At 31.1% G+C, this 23128-nt stretch overlaps 1 protein-coding gene across 3 annotated transcripts in view; it reads left to right on the plus strand.

Annotated features, from left to right (window-relative positions):
* The window catches only part of Rap1 (RAS oncogene family member Rap1), a 44124-nt gene that overhangs the window by 16430 nt on the left and 4566 nt on the right, over positions 1-23128 (plus strand). For all 3 annotated transcript variants that reach the window (XM_035361657.2, XM_035361647.2, XM_035361666.2), the window contains 4 exons: positions 4912-4968; positions 7733-7873; positions 14820-14963; positions 20482-20575. In XM_035361657.2, coding sequence (XP_035217548.1) covers positions 4912-4968; positions 7733-7873; positions 14820-14963; positions 20482-20571 — 432 coding nt within the window. In that variant the 3' untranslated portion in view covers positions 20572-20575. The remainder of the gene's footprint in view (positions 1-4911; positions 4969-7732; positions 7874-14819; positions 14964-20481; positions 20576-23128) is intronic.

Consider the following 23128-nt stretch of genomic DNA (forward strand, 5'->3'; position numbering starts at 1 on the left):
TGCTCAACCATTGCATGCTTGAGTCATTGTTCTGTTTGAGAAGTGTCATTCATATATGAGCCAATTAAAAATGAAACCCTTAAAATATGTGTTTTGTATATTTTACCATTACTTATTAAAATTTTATCCTATTTCACCAATAGTGCAGTTTTAAAAGTTTAGCTGTTACTGTTTGTATACATAGCTATATTCTGATTGCTGTTTCTGGTTATACAAACTGGTAAAAAAGTTGTAATTTTATATACCTACCAGAATATTAGCATATTAATATATATATATATATATATATTTGTCTCCAATTTTAAAATTGTTTAGCAGACTTGAGTTTCATAAACTAAGAAATTTTCTGTGCCGTCTCTTATTAATGTCTGAATAAACTTGATAAGTACTGAAAACACAAGTTTGGACATATAGTCAAATCTTTTATTAGCAGATATTCTTGGGTCCAAGTGTTTTGTGTATTGCTGGGGCAGTATTTGGTAAAAAGGAATGCAGTTTCGTAAAACGAATTTGTTTTATGCGAAGGAGATTTTTAAGTGACTTAAATAAGAATGAAAAAAATAATTATAAGTAAATAAATTTGATTTTGAATAAAAATAAAAAAATTCAAATGAAAAGAATGCATTCTGTCATTTTAATAAAGGAAGTCTAGCATTTCAGGATCAGATGCAGTTAGATGTTGCATAAATTTGTTAAAAGCAATCCATCACAGCAGTTTATTTTTGTTTACATATTTTTTTGCACAGTCATTCTGAATAAAGTTTTAGCTTTTGGTTATAATGAAATATATCAGTTTCCATGATGTAAGAAATAGTTTTCAAGTGCATTGATATATTTCTGCGTATTTTTATTTATTTAATGCATTTGTTAAGTTTGTTTCAGAATCTTCTTCAAAATATATTTTTCAGTTTTTCAGTGTGTGAGTTAAACTGGCAATGTATTCAGCTTAGTTCTACAATGAAAAGTTTGAACTAAAAAAGGAGACGTCTTCTATAGTCTTTTAGTCCAAAGGGGCAATTTGCCCAGAAATACTATTAATTTCGTTTTAGCATTTTGCGTTGAAATTTCAGTTCTTTTTTTCAAATTGTTGCCACCAAATATTAGAGTTCTGTATTATATTTCAAGAAATTAAATAATGAAGAATCTGCATAAATGTATGTATGTTTCTCGCATTGTGATAAAACAGCGATACCTAGAGCCATTAAATTTTGAATAACTTAAGTTTCCACCTGAATGGGCATCTGCAAGCACAAATTTGGAATTTGTTTTATTATCTGTTTTAGATTTTGTAAAACTTTAACGAATTTAACTTTAACAAACTCAACATTTCAAAGCGAGCAATGGCAGCACTGTATGAAAAAAAAAAAAAAATTATCTCCAGCATGCGACTCTGTGTATCGAGAATTCTAAAGATATGCTCATTTTAAAATTATTTTATGATATTGCTGTTGAACTGAATTTTATGGTTTAAGTACAAATATATATATATATATATATATATATACAGTACAAAGTCTGGATTAGGAGTTTTTTCCGGATTATAGATCATCAATTAAATCTGGTAAGATGGTATGCAGAAATTATACAATTAAAAATAGGAAACCGTAATTTATGAAATAAGAGCAATTATGATCTAAAGGGTATCAAAATTTACAAAAAAAAACTTAATATTTATTTGTTTACTTTATTAAACATTTCTTTCAATGTAAGTTGTTTAAGTTGCTTCGTTTTTTTTGTGCTAATACTCTTCAATTCTATAAACAGACATAATTTCTTGTACAGTTACAAAGTTCCACTGTTCAAGTCCTGTAATTGTTGTGTTGAGAATACCGACTAACTTGTGAATAAAAAATTCTTTCGTTTTCAATAACCTCTCTGTCTTTCTTCACTATTGGAAGCGTGCATGTGTAAACGCTTTACTGGCTTTACGCGCATGCGTAAGTTTGTGACTTTGAGGTGCGGATTATAGATCATTCCGGACAATGTACGTCCATATTATGGACTTTATACTGTAGTTTTTAAACCATCATCATCATCATTGATCTCCAAAGTAATTTGTAAAATTCCCTTCCGGGAGCACTTTTCAAATGACATTTCGATTTTGATGGTAGATTTTTTGACTGATAGTTTTGCAAACAGTTCATCAGTTTTCTTTTCTTTGCACAGGCAGAAAAGACAAGTTTTAGTAAGCTTGCACAGTAACAAATTTTTTACATTATTTTGAATGCTTCAGCTGTTCTGTGGCATGAGGGCTGGTGTATAAGTAATTTTTGGGGGATTGGGGATATTTTTATTTTTTCTATTTAAATTGTATCTGCTTGAGATGTAGCACTTCAATAAAACCTTCATTTCTTTTTCAAAATTTTTTAGTCAAATTTTGTCAAAATTTGTCACCTATTTCTTCAGACTGTTGGTTGAAATCTAGGCTTCAAATTCAGTCATGTGAACTAAGATTTATTATGCGGCTTGGCATTTTTTGTACATTTTCTGTTGCAAGTGGTTTTTTACAATCACTAGTCATTGCTATGCAACATCACTGAACAAATCTTTTTTGAAGTCATGCCTCCAAGCAGTTTTAATTTTTCTAGCAGTTTGGTGACATTTTTGGCTTGTTGTTGTGGCAAATATCCACATTGTTTGCTCTTGAAGAATGAAACCATTTAAAGACAGTTGAATTAATAATCTTTATTTCATAGCTTTTGCATTTATTACTATAACAGTCTTTAGGTTTTTGTATTTCTTTACATTTGAATAGTTCTCCAATTTGTAATTTTTCTAATTAAAAATGTTTTATATACTTGGTTTATCTTTTTTCCCCCCTTCATTGTTTATTATTTTTTTCTAACACCAGTCTTTTGGATTTAGATGTCATGATGAATATTCAATTAAATTTTGAATGAAACCATGTACACTGCTGCTCGTTAAAATTGCAACACCAGGAAGGAATGATATGACAAACGTCAAAATCGCATGAAAGGAAGAAAAGGTTGGGATATGCAAATGATTAGTGTTTCAGCGTATTTGAAAGCAATGCAGGAGAGAGAAATGATATCTCTGAAGCATTGCATAAAAGAAAAGTTGTATAGTGCTTTCTGATTTGGAAAGAACTTTGTAAGGTCGGAGTTTGCCTCGAATAATAAGAAGAAAGGCTTACCAGCAAGTGTCAGAATTTGATAGAAGTAGGATCGTTGCCTGTTTAGTGACATTGCCTGTTGCGCTGGTCGATTTCAAGCCACGTCATGTGAGTATAAAATCAATGAGTTGCTGAGGGTCATACTGAACAGCATGCAGGATCTCGATGCTCACCCATAACTAATGGCTGAGAGGGCAGACATATTATGAGGTCAGCCGTGCAAAACCGTATAATCATATCACGGACCATTAGTCAGGACAAGGGCATGTTTGCAGCACATCCAGTATCTGCTTGTATTGTGCATCGACATTCGTTGTGATGGTTTGGACAGCCATTGGGTGCGTGACACGTACATCTCTAGTTTGGATCAACAGTAATTTGAGCGCAGATTAGTACATTTCTGACATCTTATGTCCAGTTGTTGTGTCCCATCTTTGAGGCCTGTCAAATGCCATCTTCCAACAAGATAATGCAAGACCACAAGTTGCACGCCATGTTCTGAATTTCCTTGACCAATTGCTGCCCTGGCCTGCACAGTATCCAGATCTGTCACCCATTGAAAACATCCGGTCATTGGTAGCTGAGAGACTGGCCCGCCACCTCTTTCCAGAATACGGTTGATGAAGTGTGGCATAAGCAGAATGGAATAAGTTGCCCGTTTCTTTCATCCAAGCCCAGTTTGATTCCATGCCTTACCGGGTAAGGGCCGTTTTAGCTGCCAGGTGTGGCAACTATTTCTGTTAATTTTGCATCCCTGTAAACAGCAAAATGCTTTCAAATTTTCTTCAGACCATACTGTTTACATACAATAAATATAATTTTTATATGTGCTTTCCTTCATGGTGTTGTAATTTTAATGGCCAGCAATGTAGATACGTCGTTATTTTCATCAATATATTAATGAATTCAGTGAAAGGGTGGAAATAAATATCTGTGCTTAATGATACGTGGTATCTTGGGTACTCTTCTGTTATTGGGACAAGATTCAGGAGTGTATGTACATACATACATGCATGCATACATATATACATTTTTGAATAACCTGATAACAGAACAATATCATGTATCTTCTAAGAATAGAATCATGTATCTTCTAAGAATAGACTGTTGCACCACACACTTGATAAGAATTGTCCAAAATCAGTGGAAGACCATAAAAGGCTCTTGTCATATACACCATAATTTACAGAACTCAAGATCAACAACTATTAACAAATACTTCAGTTAGTTAACTAATTCTGTTTATAAATTTCCGTACATTATTTACAACTCTGTAATTTTCCAGCCTTCTGCTTGATTCAGATTTCATAGTATTCCTATCTATAATCTGAATTCTGTGCTTCTCTCATTGGAATAATTGTGTCATAGAAGACTTCTTTTAGGCATTTTTTTCTTTTGGTTCAGATTACTGATCTCTGACAAAAATTTTAGATCAGCAGTTTCCTCTGCTGTCAGGAATGTTTGTGATCAAGGAGTAAAACACATTATTGGCCTTTTTCAAGGGTCTGTGTTTTCAGGAATTGTCCATTAAAGTGGATGCCCACTAATGGAAGTTTGATTGTATTTTAGAAATTTTTTAATATTGTGTATCAATACTGATAATTTTATAAGCATTGTTCTTGAATTTTATTTTGAGAAAATGATTTATGGTTAAGATTTCATATCTGAAATAATACTTATTTAAGCAGCATTATATTGTAAATGAGATTTCTTGCATTGCTTTTGTTACTTAGATTTTTTTTTTTTTTTTTCTTAAAAATTTCTTATTTATTCTGTAGCAAGTAGAAGTTGATGGTCAGCAATGTATGTTAGAAATCCTTGACACTGCAGGCACAGTAAGTAACAGTTTTGTGTTATTTGATTTCTGTTAATAAATTATATTTGTGCATTCTGTTAATGTTTTAATTGTGCAATTTTCAGAATGTAAAGGAGAACATGTATATAAATTTTGTCACTGTTCCGATGATTTTTACGACTTGAGTTAATATTCTTTTCTGGATGGGGATCTTAATATTTTGTTCCTTGTCCTAGTTTTAAGAAACAGAAAACTGTTATGTCCAAACAGTTCTGAGTCCTTTTTGATATAGAAAATTCAATAATTATTATGATATTATACAAGGTTAAAAAGTGTTAGATTAGCATAGATTTTTAATAAAACTGATGTAATTCCTCTTTGAGTTTTATTTAAAACCTGTCAGAGACTATGATGTATTAATTTGCCCAACTTTGTATCAAGCATGTTTTTAAAGTAAGTACCATTTTGAAATTCCGATGCATCAGCACCATTGCGGCTGGCATTCTGCACATGTGTGCTGTTTACCTACATTTGTTATCAGGTCACAGACACCATTACGGGTACTGTCGACTGTGCTGACGTTTATTTTTGAGTATTTACCATGTCTCCGACGATTAAGAATCCTGGCAACTGTTAAATACAGTTGGTGATTCACTTTCTTATTGCTAAAGACATGAAAACATTGAAATTCACTATCAGATTAGTAAAATATACAAAATCTATAGTTGAATGTATCCAAGCAAATTTAGAAAAAGTAGTAGATGAACTTGATAAATTTGTATCACAGAGCTACGATGGTGCAAGTGTAATAATGAGTGGTCAACGTGCTGCTGATCAAGCTGTTGTTTAACATTTTTTTACAAGAATACAAAATTTGTGCATTGCTACACACATTAGCCGAGTTTGATTGTTGGGCTGGCAACCAGTCATCAGCAAGTTCCAAGTATTTTTTCCCAACCTAAGTGATATTATAAACTTTTTCAGTAACTTTCCACAGAGAATTGCCGTTCTAGATGAAACTATTAGAAAAAGGATACCCAGTGGTTCAGCTACTAGATGGAATTTTATGAGTTGAACTATCAATAGTGTTTGAATATAGGAAGCAGTTTATTGAAATCAAACCTAGATTTATTTTTCCTTTCTCCTCCTGGCTAAAATTGAGTTTTTTATTTAAATTTTCTTTTTTGTTTTCTTTAGATGCCCAGACTGCATCCTAAATATTTATAAAAATATACATGAATAATGCTGAAACAAAAGAAAAAACATTTCAAATTTTTAATTATTTTTTTATCTGAAAATTAAAATTTGACACGTGCAAGAAATTTATATAAGTTATGCTTTGTAACTCAAACATATTCATAGTTAATTTTTTAGACTGGTAATTATTTTAAATGATTTTAATTTGTTGAGATTACTATATATATAGCTCAAAACAAATTTTGAAACCACTCAAAACCAAGTTAAAATATTGCTAAGGTCAGAGCTTTTACTGGCAGCCATTTTTTTTTTAATATTCCCACCTCCCAATAGCGGGCACTTGCGTATAACGGCATTGGCCACTGCTAAAGTCAGAAGGGGTGTCCATTTTATTGTGGAGGCTCTGACAGGCGGCCACCGCTACCATCTTATGAAGGGACAGACAATTTTACGTCTTTGCCTTCTCCAGGATTCGAACACGGGCCCTTTGGTCAGTCAGGCTTCCGTAACCACTATACCGTCTGGGCGGCAATATTTTGAATTTCTGTATAATATTCCATCGAATGATATTTAAACATTTCATTCTGTCAGATTCTAATTTACTGCTAGTAAAATTACTTGTAAAGAGCATCTGACAAGTATCACTGTTTTAATGTAATGCTTGTGTCTGTATTTGCAGTAATGTCAGTAAGGAAATATTTCAGTGATCAGTACGAGAGTTAATTGAATCTAGTAGATTTTTAAAGTATTTAACCATTACTAAGATAAATTTTATACTATAATTTTATTGAAAATATCTCATTCTCTATGCAGTACCTTATTTTTAGTTTTTCTTTTTTTTTAATGCTAGATTTTTAACTCTTCTCGTGCTGAACATGCCTTGCAAACACTTTTTTGAGGTAATGTTGAAGATAAACATGCAAATGTAACCTTAGTTTTGCATATGTTTTGAATAAAAGTATTGATTTCAGGGCAATCAGACATAAGTACTTTTATCTTCGTATGCAAAAAGATTTTTGCTTTTGAGGAACAACCTAATCCTGAATGTCTGTAAAAGAGAAAAAGACTAATCTGTCCTAAACTAAGATTGCCTTTTTTTGTTTAATTTCATGCTTTTTTGTGCAATTTACAATTTAATTCTAGGAATTCCCATGATTCAAGCACATACTACCAGTGTGTAGTGAATTATTCAGCTTTTAGTTACAAAATTGTTATACTGCCTTTTTTCTTGTGAAGGGGGTTTTGCTGTTTTGCTGAAGAACTATGTATCAAAATGTTAACAATACTTTTCACAACTTTTTTGCAACATTGATTGATTTTTAAAAGATGTCAATAAAGTTATTACTCACAGATTTAAGAGCATATTTACCAAATGGACCTATATAGAGTATAATTAAATTATTGTATATATATATATATATATTTTTTTTGTGTAAAATATTTTTCAATTCAAGTTTATTTTAATCATAGTTTATAAATTTTCATAATTTGATTTGACAGTTAATTTTTGTAGTCAATTTGAAAAATGAATTAAGAAAAATAAGTTGCACCATTTTATTTGTACCTATTTTCTGTATAACTAAAATATTTTTATGTTGTACTTATAGGAACAGTTCACTGCCATGCGGGACTTGTATATGAAAAACGGCCAGGGATTTGTACTTGTCTATTCTATAACAGCTCAATCCACGTTCAATGACTTGCAAGATTTAAGGGAACAAATATTAAGAGTAAAGGACACAGATGATGTAGGTTTTCTTTTTTTATATGTATTAAAAAATGCGATTTTAGAATGACATTTTTGTTAGAAAATTAAATATATTGATTGTGGGAATTCATGTGTTGATATTTTAGGCATTGCATTTTTTGGCAATTTAGCCACTGTACTTAATTGGCTTAGATGTAAATTTTGCATTCCTCCTCTATTTTATGTTTTTAGATGTGTGCTGATTTCTCTCCCCTCATTTCATTGCACTGTTATTATAAATTGTAACTGTTAGTTATGTTTAGATGCATAAATACTTCATATAAAAGAATCATTGGGGCAAAACTTCATTTCTCAAATAAAATAAGATTCTCCAAGGAATACTAGAGTAACTAGAGCTCATATCCATATTAAGATTTCTCTACATATACAGATGTGTGACTGATGAAGGAATGCTTTATTATTATCACCAAAAATAGTATATTTAATCTTTAGTTTGTAATTTGTTTATTTATATAAGCTTGTCAAAAATGATTGAAATTTACTTGTACCCAGTAACTATTCTTTTTTTTTGGGGGGGGAGGGGGGGAGCTTGACCCGTTATTTAGCATTGCATTGACTCAGATTTTTCTACCTTTCTGCAAAAACAACTGGCTTTGAATCCAGCTAACTGCATGACTGGTTTTTGTAGATTCCCGCATGTGTAACATAAATATAAACTAGTTTTTTAGAGAAAGTACTCCAGGAAGGCATCCCTTCCCATAGGCCTCATATGAGTTGCCATACTTGAACAACTTTCTGCAAAGATATTGCACCTTTATCGTTATATCCATTGCAAGAAACTATGTATTACCTTTAGTCCTCTAGTCATAAAATTGTGTTCAGCAAGAAAGGATTACTTCTTCTTTTATCAGAGATTAGTTTTTTTAAGTCAATTTTCTTTCCTCGAAGGCTCAGAAATGCTAATCATTTCTTTTTCCATTACATGTAGTCTTTTGTGAAACAGGCAATGTTAGTATATTTCCCCAGAATGTTCTCGAAGACAGGTCAAAAGCTCTAAATACCTTGCCTGTAGGCAGAGTAGCAGTGTATCTCGAATTTATTGTGAAGAGTATCTTTGAGTGTGTTGAGTTCAGTAGTAGTGCTTTGAATTCAAAGATTAGCTTGAGAGCAACCGAACCGAGTTGGAAGATGTACTTTAGTGCTTTGCCATGAAATTGTCTTCACCGTTATAGCCTGAAGACTGTGTTGCTGATTGCATCTTTGGAACTGCCATGTGTAATACTGACGATGGATAATTGTGTTTTGATTCTTCATCAAGTGTTGTCATCAATCACTCCAAATCTACGAACCCGTAGAATGAAACTTAATAACTCTGATATCACTCTAATATATAAATATTACTTTGATAAATAAATATTACTCTGACTGAAGTAATTTATTTTCTGCGATATTACACATTTTGAAGTAAAGTGACTTCACTGCGTGGCAGTAATCAAATTTTAAATTAAAGTATATGCTAGTACATTATAACTTTGTAATGTGGTCCAGGATTCAAATCCAGGCAAATGGGCTGTTTGCATGGGTGTTTTCTTGATTTTCCCTGTGTGTAACAGGGATGCGGGCCCGTTTCCATTAAAAGTCATGCATGGCTTATCCCTTCCTTTTGTGGATACCATTGTAAGTCGCCGTAATAACTTAAGGGAGGAAAAAAAAAATTAGTGTAACCCAGCTTTAATGCGAAGTCATGTGGTCCTTTATTTTTTGTATTTTACATAGTTATGTTTATAAATGATTTTCATTTGAAACTGTAATTCAGAAAATGGGGATAAACAAAACATTACTCTGCATGTATATTAAAAACCAATTTTGAAGAAATATGTATCAAAACATAATTTAAGTGCTAAATGCTTTAAAACTGCTCTTTCATCTTCAAAAGTAGTTCTTTTGTTATATGTATTTATAGGCAGTGCACTTTTACATTTATAAGCACAGTGCATGGTTTTATCCTTTAAAACATAAAAATCAAAGAACAGAGTTTTATATGTTTTATTTCCCCCTAATTTAAGTCGACAAATGTTTTAGATGTGTTAGCATACAAGTTTATATTTTACAAAGCAGTTAGCATCAAAGTAGCTGTTTTATGTAGTATATCTATTTTAATACTGTTTTGTATTTTATACATAAAAATATTCATTACATACTTTCTTCTAAATAAATGTGTTTTAATCCTTTGATCCTATTATCTTGACTAAAATTCATAAGCATTTATTCGCAGTTAAATTAGATTCCATTTTACATACTTTTCATAATTCCCAATTATCATGTAACTTAGGAGCATTACTGTAACTAATGTAAAATGAAATATAGCTTTGCACAGAGATAATTTTGGAGGAATTATATTTTAAATTTAACTGTAATTTTATACATAATTAAGAAACATGCTTTGTTTTATTAATAGTGTCATAAATTATGAATACCAAGTCTATTATGATGCAGGAAATTTCTAATTTTCCTTTCACACCATGCTAAACATAATAATTATCATTTAAAACTACATTATGAAAATAAGTGAGACATTTATTTTTAATATATGGATAAACTGCACTGCTGTCTTTGTATTACATAATTTGGCAGTGCTTGAACTTGTTTGAAAATTTTGGGGTGATTCATTGCACAGGGTTTCTGAAATGTGCTTTTATCTTAGCTCTTCCATCAATTTAAGAATACATTCTGTTTTGTTTATCTCTGTTGTTTCTTTAAAAACTGCTCAAACATTTTTATTTGGAAGATCTAAGAGATTGGCAACTTTGTAGTTGTGTTGTGCCAAACCAATCTACTAATATGATTTTGGATGCTGTACAGTAAATTTGAAACAAGTACATTTGAAACAATTTGATTCCTGCAGCAGTGCATGCAGATTTAGGGACAAGATTAGAGATTTAGAATTTTATTATATATTAATTATTTATCATTTAAAGATATTTGTAAACATAAAATAAACCAAAAATATAAGTATTAATTTATCATAAATAAAAAATTAAAATTTTACATATATTATGTATCTTTTAAACATATTTATTAAAATAAAAAATAAGCAACATAAAATATAAATATTCCTTCAATATACTTAAATAAAAATTCAATTTTAGTGCGAACCTTGTGCCTGTACCATTCTATTTAATATAGCAATATTAGGGTTATAATTTGTGGCTTTCAATTTAACACATGGTTCTGAATATTTAGTTGTTAAATAACTTCTTTATGGACTTAAAATATTTTTCCTACGAGGAAAGATTTGTTCATATAGATATGTGGAACCAAAAGCAGCGCACATGCAATTTTCTCCAAATAATCAAATTCATCTGACATTGACATTCAGCTGTTTAAAATAGCTGTAGGTTTGGTATTAGAGTTATTGTCCAGATTTTTTCGTAATTCCATAAATTTTGCTTTCCCTAATTCTCAAGATGTTAGTTTAGGAAGTTCAATTTCAAAATTATTAACTTCCATCCACTCAAAAATTGACAAATCGGATGGGTTTGTTAATGGGTCTATCAGATCTAGTTTGATTAGGAAGGAAAATATAGGCATACAAGCTTCAAAGTCTGCATCTTTTGGAACATTCATCCTGAAGCAACATAGCTTTGAAGTTTACCATTATCTCAGGTTGATATATTTGGAAGAGCTTTATGTTTAGGAAGTATTATTAGGCACTTTAATTAATATCACAGTAAAATATATTAAATTTTGTAGCAAAGCCTTTCTGGTATTCAAAATGTTCAAGCACTGTTTGGCTATTTCTTTGCAATCTTTAGTTCATTGAGGTGTTTAGTCATATCAGTTCGAAACATCAGTTTGCATAACCATTCTTTATTGTTCAGTTTAGGGAAATATTGATTCTTCTCATTAAGAAAAACTTGAGGGTATTCCATGCATGACACAAACTTATTCAAGACATTACCTCAACTAAGTCATTAAACACATTAAACATGGTTGTTTTAGGGGAGATCAACATATTCGCTTTCCATTTCTTTGCAAAGAGGTTTAAAGAATGTACCAATGAAGAACTAGAAATACTTTTAAAGAGTGCACCAATGAAGAACAAGAAACTATGAAACTAACTATTTTAACAACAGGGTTCATTCCAGGAATTAAACACTGTGACAAAATTTTGACAACTAAATTTTCCTGATCGCAGAGAGAAGAGATAGGGTGATTTATCTTTGCCTGATAACTTTGTAAGAGTGGTGTAGAGTGCCTGAGGGTCACGATTGTACCGCATGCCAAATCTGACACACATGTTGTAGGTTGCTGACGCCTGATCTAAGATACTGAAGAAAGCAAGCATTGGCTAACTTTGTGATGCAGCCTTTACAAAAAAAAATTGATCTGTTTGGTTTGCAGCATTAGTATAAAACTTGGTGAAATTCTGAAAATATGTAAGATAGTCATGAAAGTATTCTAAGTATGAATGGGCATAATTCATATCCTAATGTTATTTGGGTACTGAACCTTGAGGAGTGGAAGTCACAGAAGTTAGAAATAAAGTGCTTCACCTGCTGGTGAACTGCTATGGCAATTCTAATTATATAGTGTTGTAGAAAATACTTACCTTGATTTTTATTAAATTTGATTCAAGAAAGGATTTTTAATATTTAAGAAAATTTTTAAAATCTTTAATGTCCTAAAGCATTGAGAAAAAGTGAAGAAATATATTTTAAGTCATAATGGCTCACTTAAATAAACTAGTATTATCACTGATGCCACTTTGATAAATTAAAATAGCAAAAACAAGTTTATTAAAGCTTAACTGGCTGAAGGCAGTTTGTGTTAGAATTGATAAATGCAGCCAAACTGACCTCTGGTATAGAACAATAGCATTGATGAAAATTATATTATTAAAAAAACAAAGAAAAAGAAATTCTGCCTTTGTAATTGAAATCACACCATGAAATCTGTGAGAATTATTGTTTTTCTGTAACAAAGCTGTGCTTGATTCAGTTATTAATATTGTATAAATAAATACAAGCTAAATATAAAAAAAGTCAATTTAAGAAAAATCAGTACATCACTAACAATAATATATTTATATATGTATATTCAGAAATGTTTCATCTAAAACAAATTGCCTTGATGTAGAAAAACTAATTATGTATTTGAAATCAACGGGTGCTGATCCTATGTTCGCATAAGTTTATTCTATGGTTATTTTTCAGTGATAGGTATTATCCGTTTAGGGTAACTTGAAAACGATATGGTTTTAAACATGCAGTGTGAGAAAATATCTGAATATATAATGTGAAAGAAATTCTAGAAAAATGCAAGGTTTTAAAATATTTAAATTTCTCGTTTTAAGCATGTATATTTTTAGATCTTATTTTTGTAAAAAATGTAAATGGACTTATACATTGAACAAAACTATTTGTTTTCACATTTTACTGCAAAATAATGCATGTTAGAGTTAAATGCATATTTGAAATTTGATCGAGTTTGTTGAATGACATCTTGTTATTTATTTATAATGTTTTATGCAAAAACTTTTTTGTCCTTTGAAAGCTAATGTCAAATAATTTTTAGGTGTGTGTTGTTAGTTTTCAGCCTGTATATTTTGAGAATGAAGAAATATTGATTGCTGTGGAAGTTTAAATTTATACGAGCTATTCAGAAAATGTTAACACAGTAAGAATAAGCGAATACAAATATTTTGTGCACTTTTTTAAGTAACATATTTTTACACTTAAAAAATGTTAAGAATTTTTAAAAGTCTTGATTTTGTTCTTATTTTTTACAATGTTGCAGTTTTCATTGACAGCAATTTTGTTAAAAAACATTGCATAATAATTTTCCTGTTAGAAGCAGCAGCACATATTTGTGTTTTTTCAGTTTTTCAACTGCTTGTCTGATCATTAATCAAAATTCTCTTTTCAAAATATTTCAAGGTAACTTCAGTCATAAAATTAATTTTCATTTGAGATTAAAAATCTTCAAATTCTAACTGTCCTCAAAGGTTTTGGCAAGTTAAAATCGTGCTCGAAAAGGTCTCTGAATCATTAATTAATTTTGAAAAGATAGTAAACATAAACTATATTATTAGATAAGCAGCTTTTGAAGAGCTCAAGGGAGATGTACTTCTGATTTCATAAATATACCACCATAGCCACAATGCCATAAATCTAAGCTTTGTTAGCTTCTTTAATATTTTATTCACCTTTAAAACTAGCATTACACCGACAATGTGTGTGTTTTGGTATTATAATAGGCATCTTTATTGCCAAAATGCATTCACACTTTATTCACATTATAAAAAGAAAAAATTACCAATCGTGTAAAAGCCAAAAACCATAAGATAAAATATCTTCAGAACTCCTGTCTCTTAAACTTATCCTTCAGTGTCTGTCCACTTCAGCATCATTAAAAGGCTGTTTATGCTTATAAATTTTTGGCAGTTACTGTTGTTCTGAATATTTTATTCTGAAAATCTTTTTAAACTTTTCTTACTGTTGCTATTTACCATTTTGGGGACTCTGTCTTGCTGTGACCATGCACTTGAAAGCCATTGGATTACACTACTGATTATTTTATTGAAATCTGTCATCTTATTGCTTGCATTATTTGTTAGTGGATTTCATTTTAAGACATTACTGAAACCAGAAATATACTACCTTTCATCAAAAGGCAAATATCAGTGTGGAATGAAAATATTTGCCTGTTATAAATATTTAAAGCCAGTAGTGATAACTACTACATCCGGTTTAAAGAGGTTTCAGTTTTGATCATGCCAGAGAGGTAAGACCAGTTTTAAAATGTACCTATATAGTCTCTTGAGGGTAAAACAGCAGTGTGCACAAATTTGGGCCAAGTGCATTAAGTTAAACATCAATTTAAAAAAATAATATTTAAAGGAAATTTATAAAAATATTTCTTCTACTTGATCTTTACAATATAATTTTCATGAGTAGCTCTGATTGAACTTTTTTGCTTTGCAGGTACCGATGATACTAGTGGGTAACAAATGCGATTTGGAAGACGAACGTGTTGTGGGCAAAGATCAAGGTGCTAATCTAGCCAGGTCGTTCAATAACTGTGCATTCTTGGAATCATCTGCTAAAGCAAAGATAAATGTTTGTGAGGTGGGAGAAAAGTATATTTTATAGATATTTTAAGGAATTATACATACATGTGTACATGCAGTGTTTAGTGATTATCAGAATTATCTCAGTTTTTTAATATTTCATTTGCATATTGATTTGAATAGTTTATTGTTTTAATTTTTTTTATGAAAGAACTTATCTAGTCTATGATGCTTTGAGAAAATGAACTTTAAAAGGTCTTTTGAAGAATTATCTTCTAGCCTTGTAAACTTAACAGAGATCAGAAGAAGGATGTATAAATGTACTTTATTTAATCGTAAAATTAACAAATGAATCAACTTGGGTTACAAGAAGCCAACACTTCTGGCTTAACAGAAATACTTAACAAATAACAATTTCAAGGTGTGTAGGTTAGCCAAACGGCTTATAAAGTACTTTTAATGCGCAGGAAGAGCTCTTGTCTAACTTAACTAAGCCTAAAGGCAAGAACATATCAATGCTGCCTGAAATAGGCAGACACGGTCTAAAAACTAATTCAAAAAATTTTTGCTTAAATAGCACTTCTTTCTACCTTAAACTGAAAAAAAATCTCGCTAACTCATTTACATTCTGGCATAAAGCGTGGTTGAAAAGAGAGTGATAGGAAAGGCTTTTCGCTTAAAATGAACTATTAGTTAATGGGTAAACCTAACATCCTTCCCTGCCGGAATTTAAGTACACGAAAAAGAGGTCCTTAACAACCTCATTAAGAGCTTAAATTCTAACTGTCTAAACTACCTAACCTTACCAGAACCCAACTTTTACAATCAGATTAGATTTTTGAGTAATTAAAAATTCAGAATTTGTATTTTCCAGAATCTTGTTTTTCTTCTTGGCAAGCACAAAATTTCAGCTGCTCACATCCTAAGACTTGAGAAAAAGTTCTACAAACATGATATAAACTTTTCACATCTTTTCATTAATTTGCTTTGTACTTTCATGCTACACATTTATTCCACAATTAAATCTCTTCTGCCATGCTCTGCAGAGAAATTGGAGTGTATGAATGAAAACAGTATCTTTTGTAAATGTGTTTACAAACACTACCGACTAACTACAATCTTCCAGTTAATAGAATTTAATACACGAGACCTCAAGGACTCCCTGTTTATAAAACTGCACCTAATTTGCTAAAGAGAGCGTGGTTTAAACTTTTAATTGTTGTCTAGAGAGCCTAACTTACTCAAGCACACAACTAAATTTACTTTTAAGTTTCTTGATTTGCAAGTTTACAATTGCATTTCATTTATACAATATTTTCAAATACTTTTCCACAATAAGATAAAATACATTAAATAACTATTTACAATAAAATTCAACTTGCATTTTATACCAAAATTCACAAGTTGCTTTAAATTCTGATTCACAAGCTGCTTTGAAATTCTTTGAACATTTGCACTTGCATTTTCTGATAGCAGTATCTTGGACTAAAATACATTGATATAAACATAGAAAAGTGTAGTTTAACTTCCGAGCCATTTCGCTCATTAAAGGAACTAAAATAACCTCACTTTAGCCTCACTTCCTTCAAGTCGTCGTTGAGCTTCTTTTTTCTTGCTACCTCCCAGAACCTTGGCCATTTCTTGTGAAGCTTTGGATCTGGTGGTTGAATCCCTTGTTTTCGTTTTGCTGAACTTTCCGCTCGAACTTCCCTCTTTCAATCATGCAGTTGGCCACATTGGATTTTCCTTGGCGCTTCTGCAGTTTGGTCGGCTAGACCTTTATTTCTTAGATGACTTAATATGGAATCCTCTCTGGACTTTGTGGCTTCTTTCCGTTGTTTTCCTGTCTCTTGTAGCTCGTCTGACGGCTGCCATTGTTTCCTGGAATCGCTGCCTGTTGGCTCCTTTGGCTTTCTTGTTTCTGTTTGGTTTTTTGGTTTGTTCATGCGTTGTACCTGTTCGTTGCCTTCTTTTTGGCTCCGGCATTTCAGCTTCCATTTGATTTTGCTGGGTGTTGCTGCTGCTGCTGGTGGCATCTTGATTTTCTTGCAGAATACTTTTAAATATCTTCGTTTTTTCCCTATTATAATTAGGTTTAATTTGATCCACATTTGCCATTACTTGTTCCCCATCTCTACTTTTCAAGTAGACTATGGCTTCTGTAACTCTTTCGACTAAATATCTTTCCTGAAACGTGGGACAAAATTTGGCAACTCTCTCATCACTTGCCGATGATTGGGTGTGTTTTATTTTTAGCACCTAGTCTCCGATTTGATAATTTACTTCTGTTTGCCTCATATTGTAATATTTCTTCTGTTTTCCCCTTGTACTATCTAAACATTCAACTGCTTCATCCATTAATTTCTGCATACCTTTCATTTGGAATTCCAAAGTTCTCATCTGCACAAAAAATAATTTGTCCAACAGTGTCATTAACTTTCAGCTTAAGAATAACTCAGCTGAGCTTTTTCCCATAGTATCATGCTTTGCTCCACAGTGTCTCGAGACTCGAATCCGATCATCGTGATGTTGCAGATAGAATCGTGACTTGTCAATGAAGACAATTTCATTCCATTCTGCCGTCCACATCCTTTTTTCATCGCACTATTAGTGGCAGAGACGTCTGTGGTTCTGCATCAAGGGTAGACGAAGCAATGGACGTCTTACGGACAGACCACTTTGCTGTAAATGGCGTCGAATGGTACACGCAGACACTGTATGATGTGTTACAGACTGAATGTGCTGTACTATGGTTAGTGATGTGACTGAGCGGTCTGTTACTGCCATGCACACAATGTTCCTGTCATCACGTGAAGTGGGACACTGAGGTGGATGTGATCGAACACATTGGTCCGTTGTGCCCTCCTGCATCCAACAGTCACGTATCCAAATTACAGTTGTTTGGTTTCATCCAACACGATTACCGATTTCCCTGAAAGATAATCCACACTCTCGGTAGGCCACTATCATTCCTCTGTCGAACTCGGATACTTGATCAAATGATGATCGCAGTTTACTACGAGGCATAATTGATCACTTTTTTGAAAAAACCACAAGAAAAACACAATTGCTGAACTTGAAATCATCGAAAACTCCAAGCCTTTAAGAGCGCTTTGAAGTGGCGCCACAGGCGCACTTGATGTGTGTCTGCACTGAAATTCTAATCATTTGCATATCTCACCTTCGCTAATGCATGTTGTAAATTTCATGTTATTTGTATGCTTCCTTTAGGGTGTTGCATTTACGGTGTCCAGCAGTTTACTTTCTACATTTTAATGATTCTTTTGCTTGATCTAGTTATTTTAGTATAAGTTTTTAATGCTAGTATTAAATATTTAATTGTTCAAATTTTTTAAACTTGATTGCAGTTTAACTGAATATAATGGGTGACTCAAAAGTCAGTTAACAGTTGAAAATTCAGTACTTTACGGAATAATGTAGGTAGAGAGGTAAAAATTGAGCACATGCTTGAAATGGCATGGATTTTATATTGGGGGGGGGGAAGCCAACATATGGCACTGGGCAGCAAAATGTAAGTGGCTCTGCATGAGAATGCTGTATGAAATGAGCTGTAGTGAGAGAAAGAATCAGTCCCTTCATGACTTTTGTCACTTTTCTAGCCTCACCTCTGGGTTTTGGTTATGGTTGGATGTGGATTTATCAAATAAGTTGTGATCTAATACTTTTTCTTTGATGAAATGCATGGTTTTTGCTATTCAAACTGCCAGTGTGACAGTTGCGAGGTATGCTGATACTTTAGAGAATCGCATCATCCCTAGTGTGGTTGATAAACACCTGTTGGAAGGTATGACTTTTATGCAGGATGGCATCCATCCCATATTGCTACAAGTGTGAAAGATCTATTGCACACATCGTTTGGTGAGGATCGCGTGCTGAGCCGCCACTTCCATCATGCTTGGCATCTCAGGTCTCAACTCTCAAACCCATATGATTATTGGTTGTGGGGTTACCTGAAATTGCAAGTTTGCAGCGATTGTCTGACATCATAAGGGGTCCTAAAAGCAACATCCGATGGCAGTTCTGCACTGTGCTATTCACAGTGTTGTTCCTCAAGTACAGATATTGTTGATTATTGATGGCAGACATGTTGAAATTTTGTTATAAAGAACATGGTCTTTGCTAAAATTCAATCGTTATGCTAATTATTGCTTTTGTTATATGAAGTGCCATCTGTTGGCTGTTTTAAGCACTTTTTTTTTCTTGCTTTCAGTAAAACTCCACAACATTTCAAGCATGTATGTCAGTTTTTATATCTACCTACATTATTCAGTGAGTTTTTGAATTTTCAAATGTTACAGACTTTTGGGTCACCTGATACAAATGTGCTAAGTATAGAATGATTGTTGCATTCATCAAATATCATAAAAGAATGTTTTTCTGAATTATTACTATATGTAAGAGGAATTAATGTTTTTATCTGCCGGTTACATTGAAATGGTGTGATCAGTATGGTCAATTTTAATTTCCTATGTCTAAATGCAGATTTTTAGGTATTTCTTGTGGAAATGAATGAGCATACTTTGACTAGTATCTTGTAATGATGAATGCATAAAATCTGCTTGGTGACTGAAAATGATATAAGTCTATATGTGGCTAATTTTTCTTGACACTGTCTGTTACATTATCAAATACAGATTGTAGTGGATTTTATAATAACTTGAAACTAAAAATAGAATTGATTCATTCATTTGATTACTAGGAAAAAATTGAAATATGATGGGCATTTATATAGAGTATTAATATTTTACTGTATAAAATTATGATTCTTTCATGTTTCAAGTACTAAATATTTAAAAAAACTTTTGCATTGTACTTTTCTTGCCTTTTTTAAATTCCTACTATTAGCTCACACTCTTCCTATATTTTATTCAAATTTTCAGTCGTTAATAAAATACTTTTTATTCATACACTCAGGTTCAAATACATTTTTTTGAACTTGTAGTGGATGACACTTGATGTTAATAATTTTTTTCACATATTTAAAGTTCTAGAATTTTTAATTAATTTTTTGTATTTAAAAAATTTCTTTTTGTTAACCTAAGTAGGAATTAACTTAAAAAATTTTATTTAACTAATTATTAATTAATTTTCATTCGTTAATAAAATACTTTTTATTCATCCACTCAAGTTCCAATACATTTTTATAAATTTGTAGCAAATGACACTTGATAATAGTTTTTTCACATATTAATTTTTTTTTGTATTTAAAAAATTTTTCTTTGTTGACCTGTAGGAATTAAAATTAAATTTTTTTTTATATATAACTTGTTTAAACTGCTTTTAAATATGAATGAATCTAAAAATCCTTCATAATATAAAAGATTAAACTAAATTTGACTTTTCTCATTATGCTCATTAAGGTTGAATGTTTGTGCTTTTTTAACATTTCATAGCCTCATATTTTTAGAATTTTATTTACTACAATTCATAAGAAAATCCAAAAAGATAGTTTTTGATAATAATATTGTGTATTGTTTTTATTAATGTATTTTATGTACTGTAGTTATAAAAAGCTGTTCTTAAATTAGACTATTGCATTTTACTTTTAATTTCAGATATTTTATGATCTGGTTCGGCAAATCAATAGAAAAAATCCAGAAAAAAAGCAGCATATCAAAAAGAAAAAGACGTGTTCAATTTTGTAAATATGTGAGTATTTTTAACTGCAGTTATTTTCATAAAATTTTACATTATCAGTTTTATACATTAATTTAAAATGTATTCATGCTTTCATGTGATTAAAGTATTAATCTATGAAACTGTAGATGGCTCTTAACGTAATTGCAGCAATAGTTATCTAATTCCTGAGGTCCTCTTGTTTTTGTGTACAAATAATGAAAAATTCATCATTTACTGTCATTAGCATTATATTGTTGGAAGTGCTCTTAAATAATAATAATAGGTACCTTTCCGTTTTGCCGGCGCAAGTGATAAAGTCGCCAGTAATGGTACAATTGATGCCAAACAGAATATCCTCGCTGGTAACCTTTTACACCTCACTTTCAAAACAAGTTGCAGCCATTTCTTATCAGATTGATTGTTTCTTTCAATACTGGCATACAATTACATAGAATTTTTACCAGATAGTTCAATTTTATGCCCTAAGGCCATTCGTGGTAATTAAGTCAATTAGGATGCAATCATACCGCTCACCCGAAGGTGAAAATATAGAAAAGGCAAAGTCAAGGGTTAAATTCATCAATTCTAATGAGAATGCACTAGCAAAGTAAAGCACTGCAGTTTTACTTAATTTCTGAGTAAGCTATTTGTACAAATTGAAATAATTCTTGCATTTAAAAAATTAATGTACATAATTACTGAGAGAATTGGTCTTTTGTAACGTAGTTTATGTGAGATGAGATCACTTGGGGTCAAGTGATATGAACCGGCAAATCAGGATGTTGAACCATGAAAGCATAGTACATTCTTAAACTAATGCCTTTTTAGAAATTTATTGTCTTTACTTATTGGCTTTTTACAAAATTTTAAACGATATTAAAATGTTTATACCTTCAAAATAAAAAATTCTTAGAACTAACATTTGCTAACATTTTTTGTTTGTGTATATTGTATGTTGTCGCCAATAAAGTCTGCTTGGCGAGATTTGCGGCAGCGAAACGGAAAAGTATCTAATAATAATACTTTCTGGAATAAATCAGATTGTTTCAATCAATTTCTAATCGCGTTCTGGAATGGATCAAACCTATTATATGTGAAACTTTCAAAAAAAAAAAAAAAAAAAAAAAAAATATTAAATTTGGAAATTAATTTCTAGAACTATTTAGCTAATGCTGTAGTCCTAATTATAATTGCTGGGTGTAATAATTTAGAGTATAGTGCATAAATGTACTTTTGTGTAACAGTTGCAGACAACACTGTTAACCCTTTGATATACAAGAATGTCTTGGATGCGTCATTTATTATTGATTTCAAAACAGATTTTGGCATATCGTAAATGTCACGAAATTGTCATTAGTTTCATGTAAAATTTCCCATTTTTGTCACTTTTGAAAAATTAAATAAAATATTATGTAGCTACAAATTATTCTAACAAAATTAAACAAAATTGAAATTAATTTATATTTTGAAGTGCATCAACAATGAATTTTATGCATATGTTAAGGGTTATGTTGAGGCTTTTCCTAATTAAAAATCTTGCAAAAGTTAGCTGTTTTTTTCCTTGTATATATGTACAAAATTAATTAGATGCCTTTTAAATTTCTTCTCACTATATTATTACTACTTCTCACTACTTTTAAATTTCTTCTCACAGATATGATCACATTTAATGGCACCCAATATTTAAAACTCGATGATTGTACCAAGTTAATATTGTTACCTGTGAAATATTTTATTTTGTGTAATGATTCAGAATTTGCATAATGTGGAACAAAAATTAACACTGGAAGAATACTTTATGTGAAGCATAAATTTATATGGTTGGACTTTTTAAAAAAAATCTTGGTGTTTTCTCTGCTTTTTATGAATTAAATCAACCTAATTGAAAATTAATTTTTGGTGCAAAAGCATGCTTTGGCTCTAAAAAAAGGTATTATTATTGCAATTAAGAAAATGACTTTTTTCTGTTGAAAATTATAATTAAAAATATTTAATAATTAGTGAATTATGCTTTTAAGATTTGAATACAATATCTAAAATCATGCCCGAAATACTTAAATGAGGTTACTTTTTATACTAGTTATCTGATTCGCTGAATATAAGATTGTATTTCCTGTGTATTATAAAAGAGAAGCTGTCATAAAATATTATTATGTGAGTGTTATTAACAATATTTAAAGGTGTTGCATTATTTTACTATTACTGCAGTTTGTCATGTACAAAAGGCCTAGATATAATATAAAAATGGTAGATCCATTCTGAGCATTGTCAGTGCTGCAGGCTTGGTGTATAATACAGTCAAAAGTCTTTAATCCGGACTCGTCGGGACTTCAGCGATTCCGGATTATCGGTTTTTCCGGATTGTAGATCATCAATTTAAATCTTGTATTAAGATAAATTAAAAAATGAATGAAAATTAGTATTTAATTTTGAAGTATTTTTCTCTAATTGAAGTTTTCCCTAAAATTAGTACATGTAAGATGATTGGAAAGTCAATATTTGATAAAAATAAAAATTCATTGAAGGTCAGCATGTGACTTTTAGGCAAGAAACCTAAATGCTTTTTGATTTTTCTAATCATAT

Source organism: Stegodyphus dumicola, chromosome 9, assembly GCF_044657685.1.
Source record: "Stegodyphus dumicola isolate Sdum_Otavi_A_Nest chromosome 9, ASM4465768v1".
Taxonomy (NCBI): Eukaryota; Metazoa; Arthropoda; class Arachnida; order Araneae; family Eresidae; genus Stegodyphus; species Stegodyphus dumicola.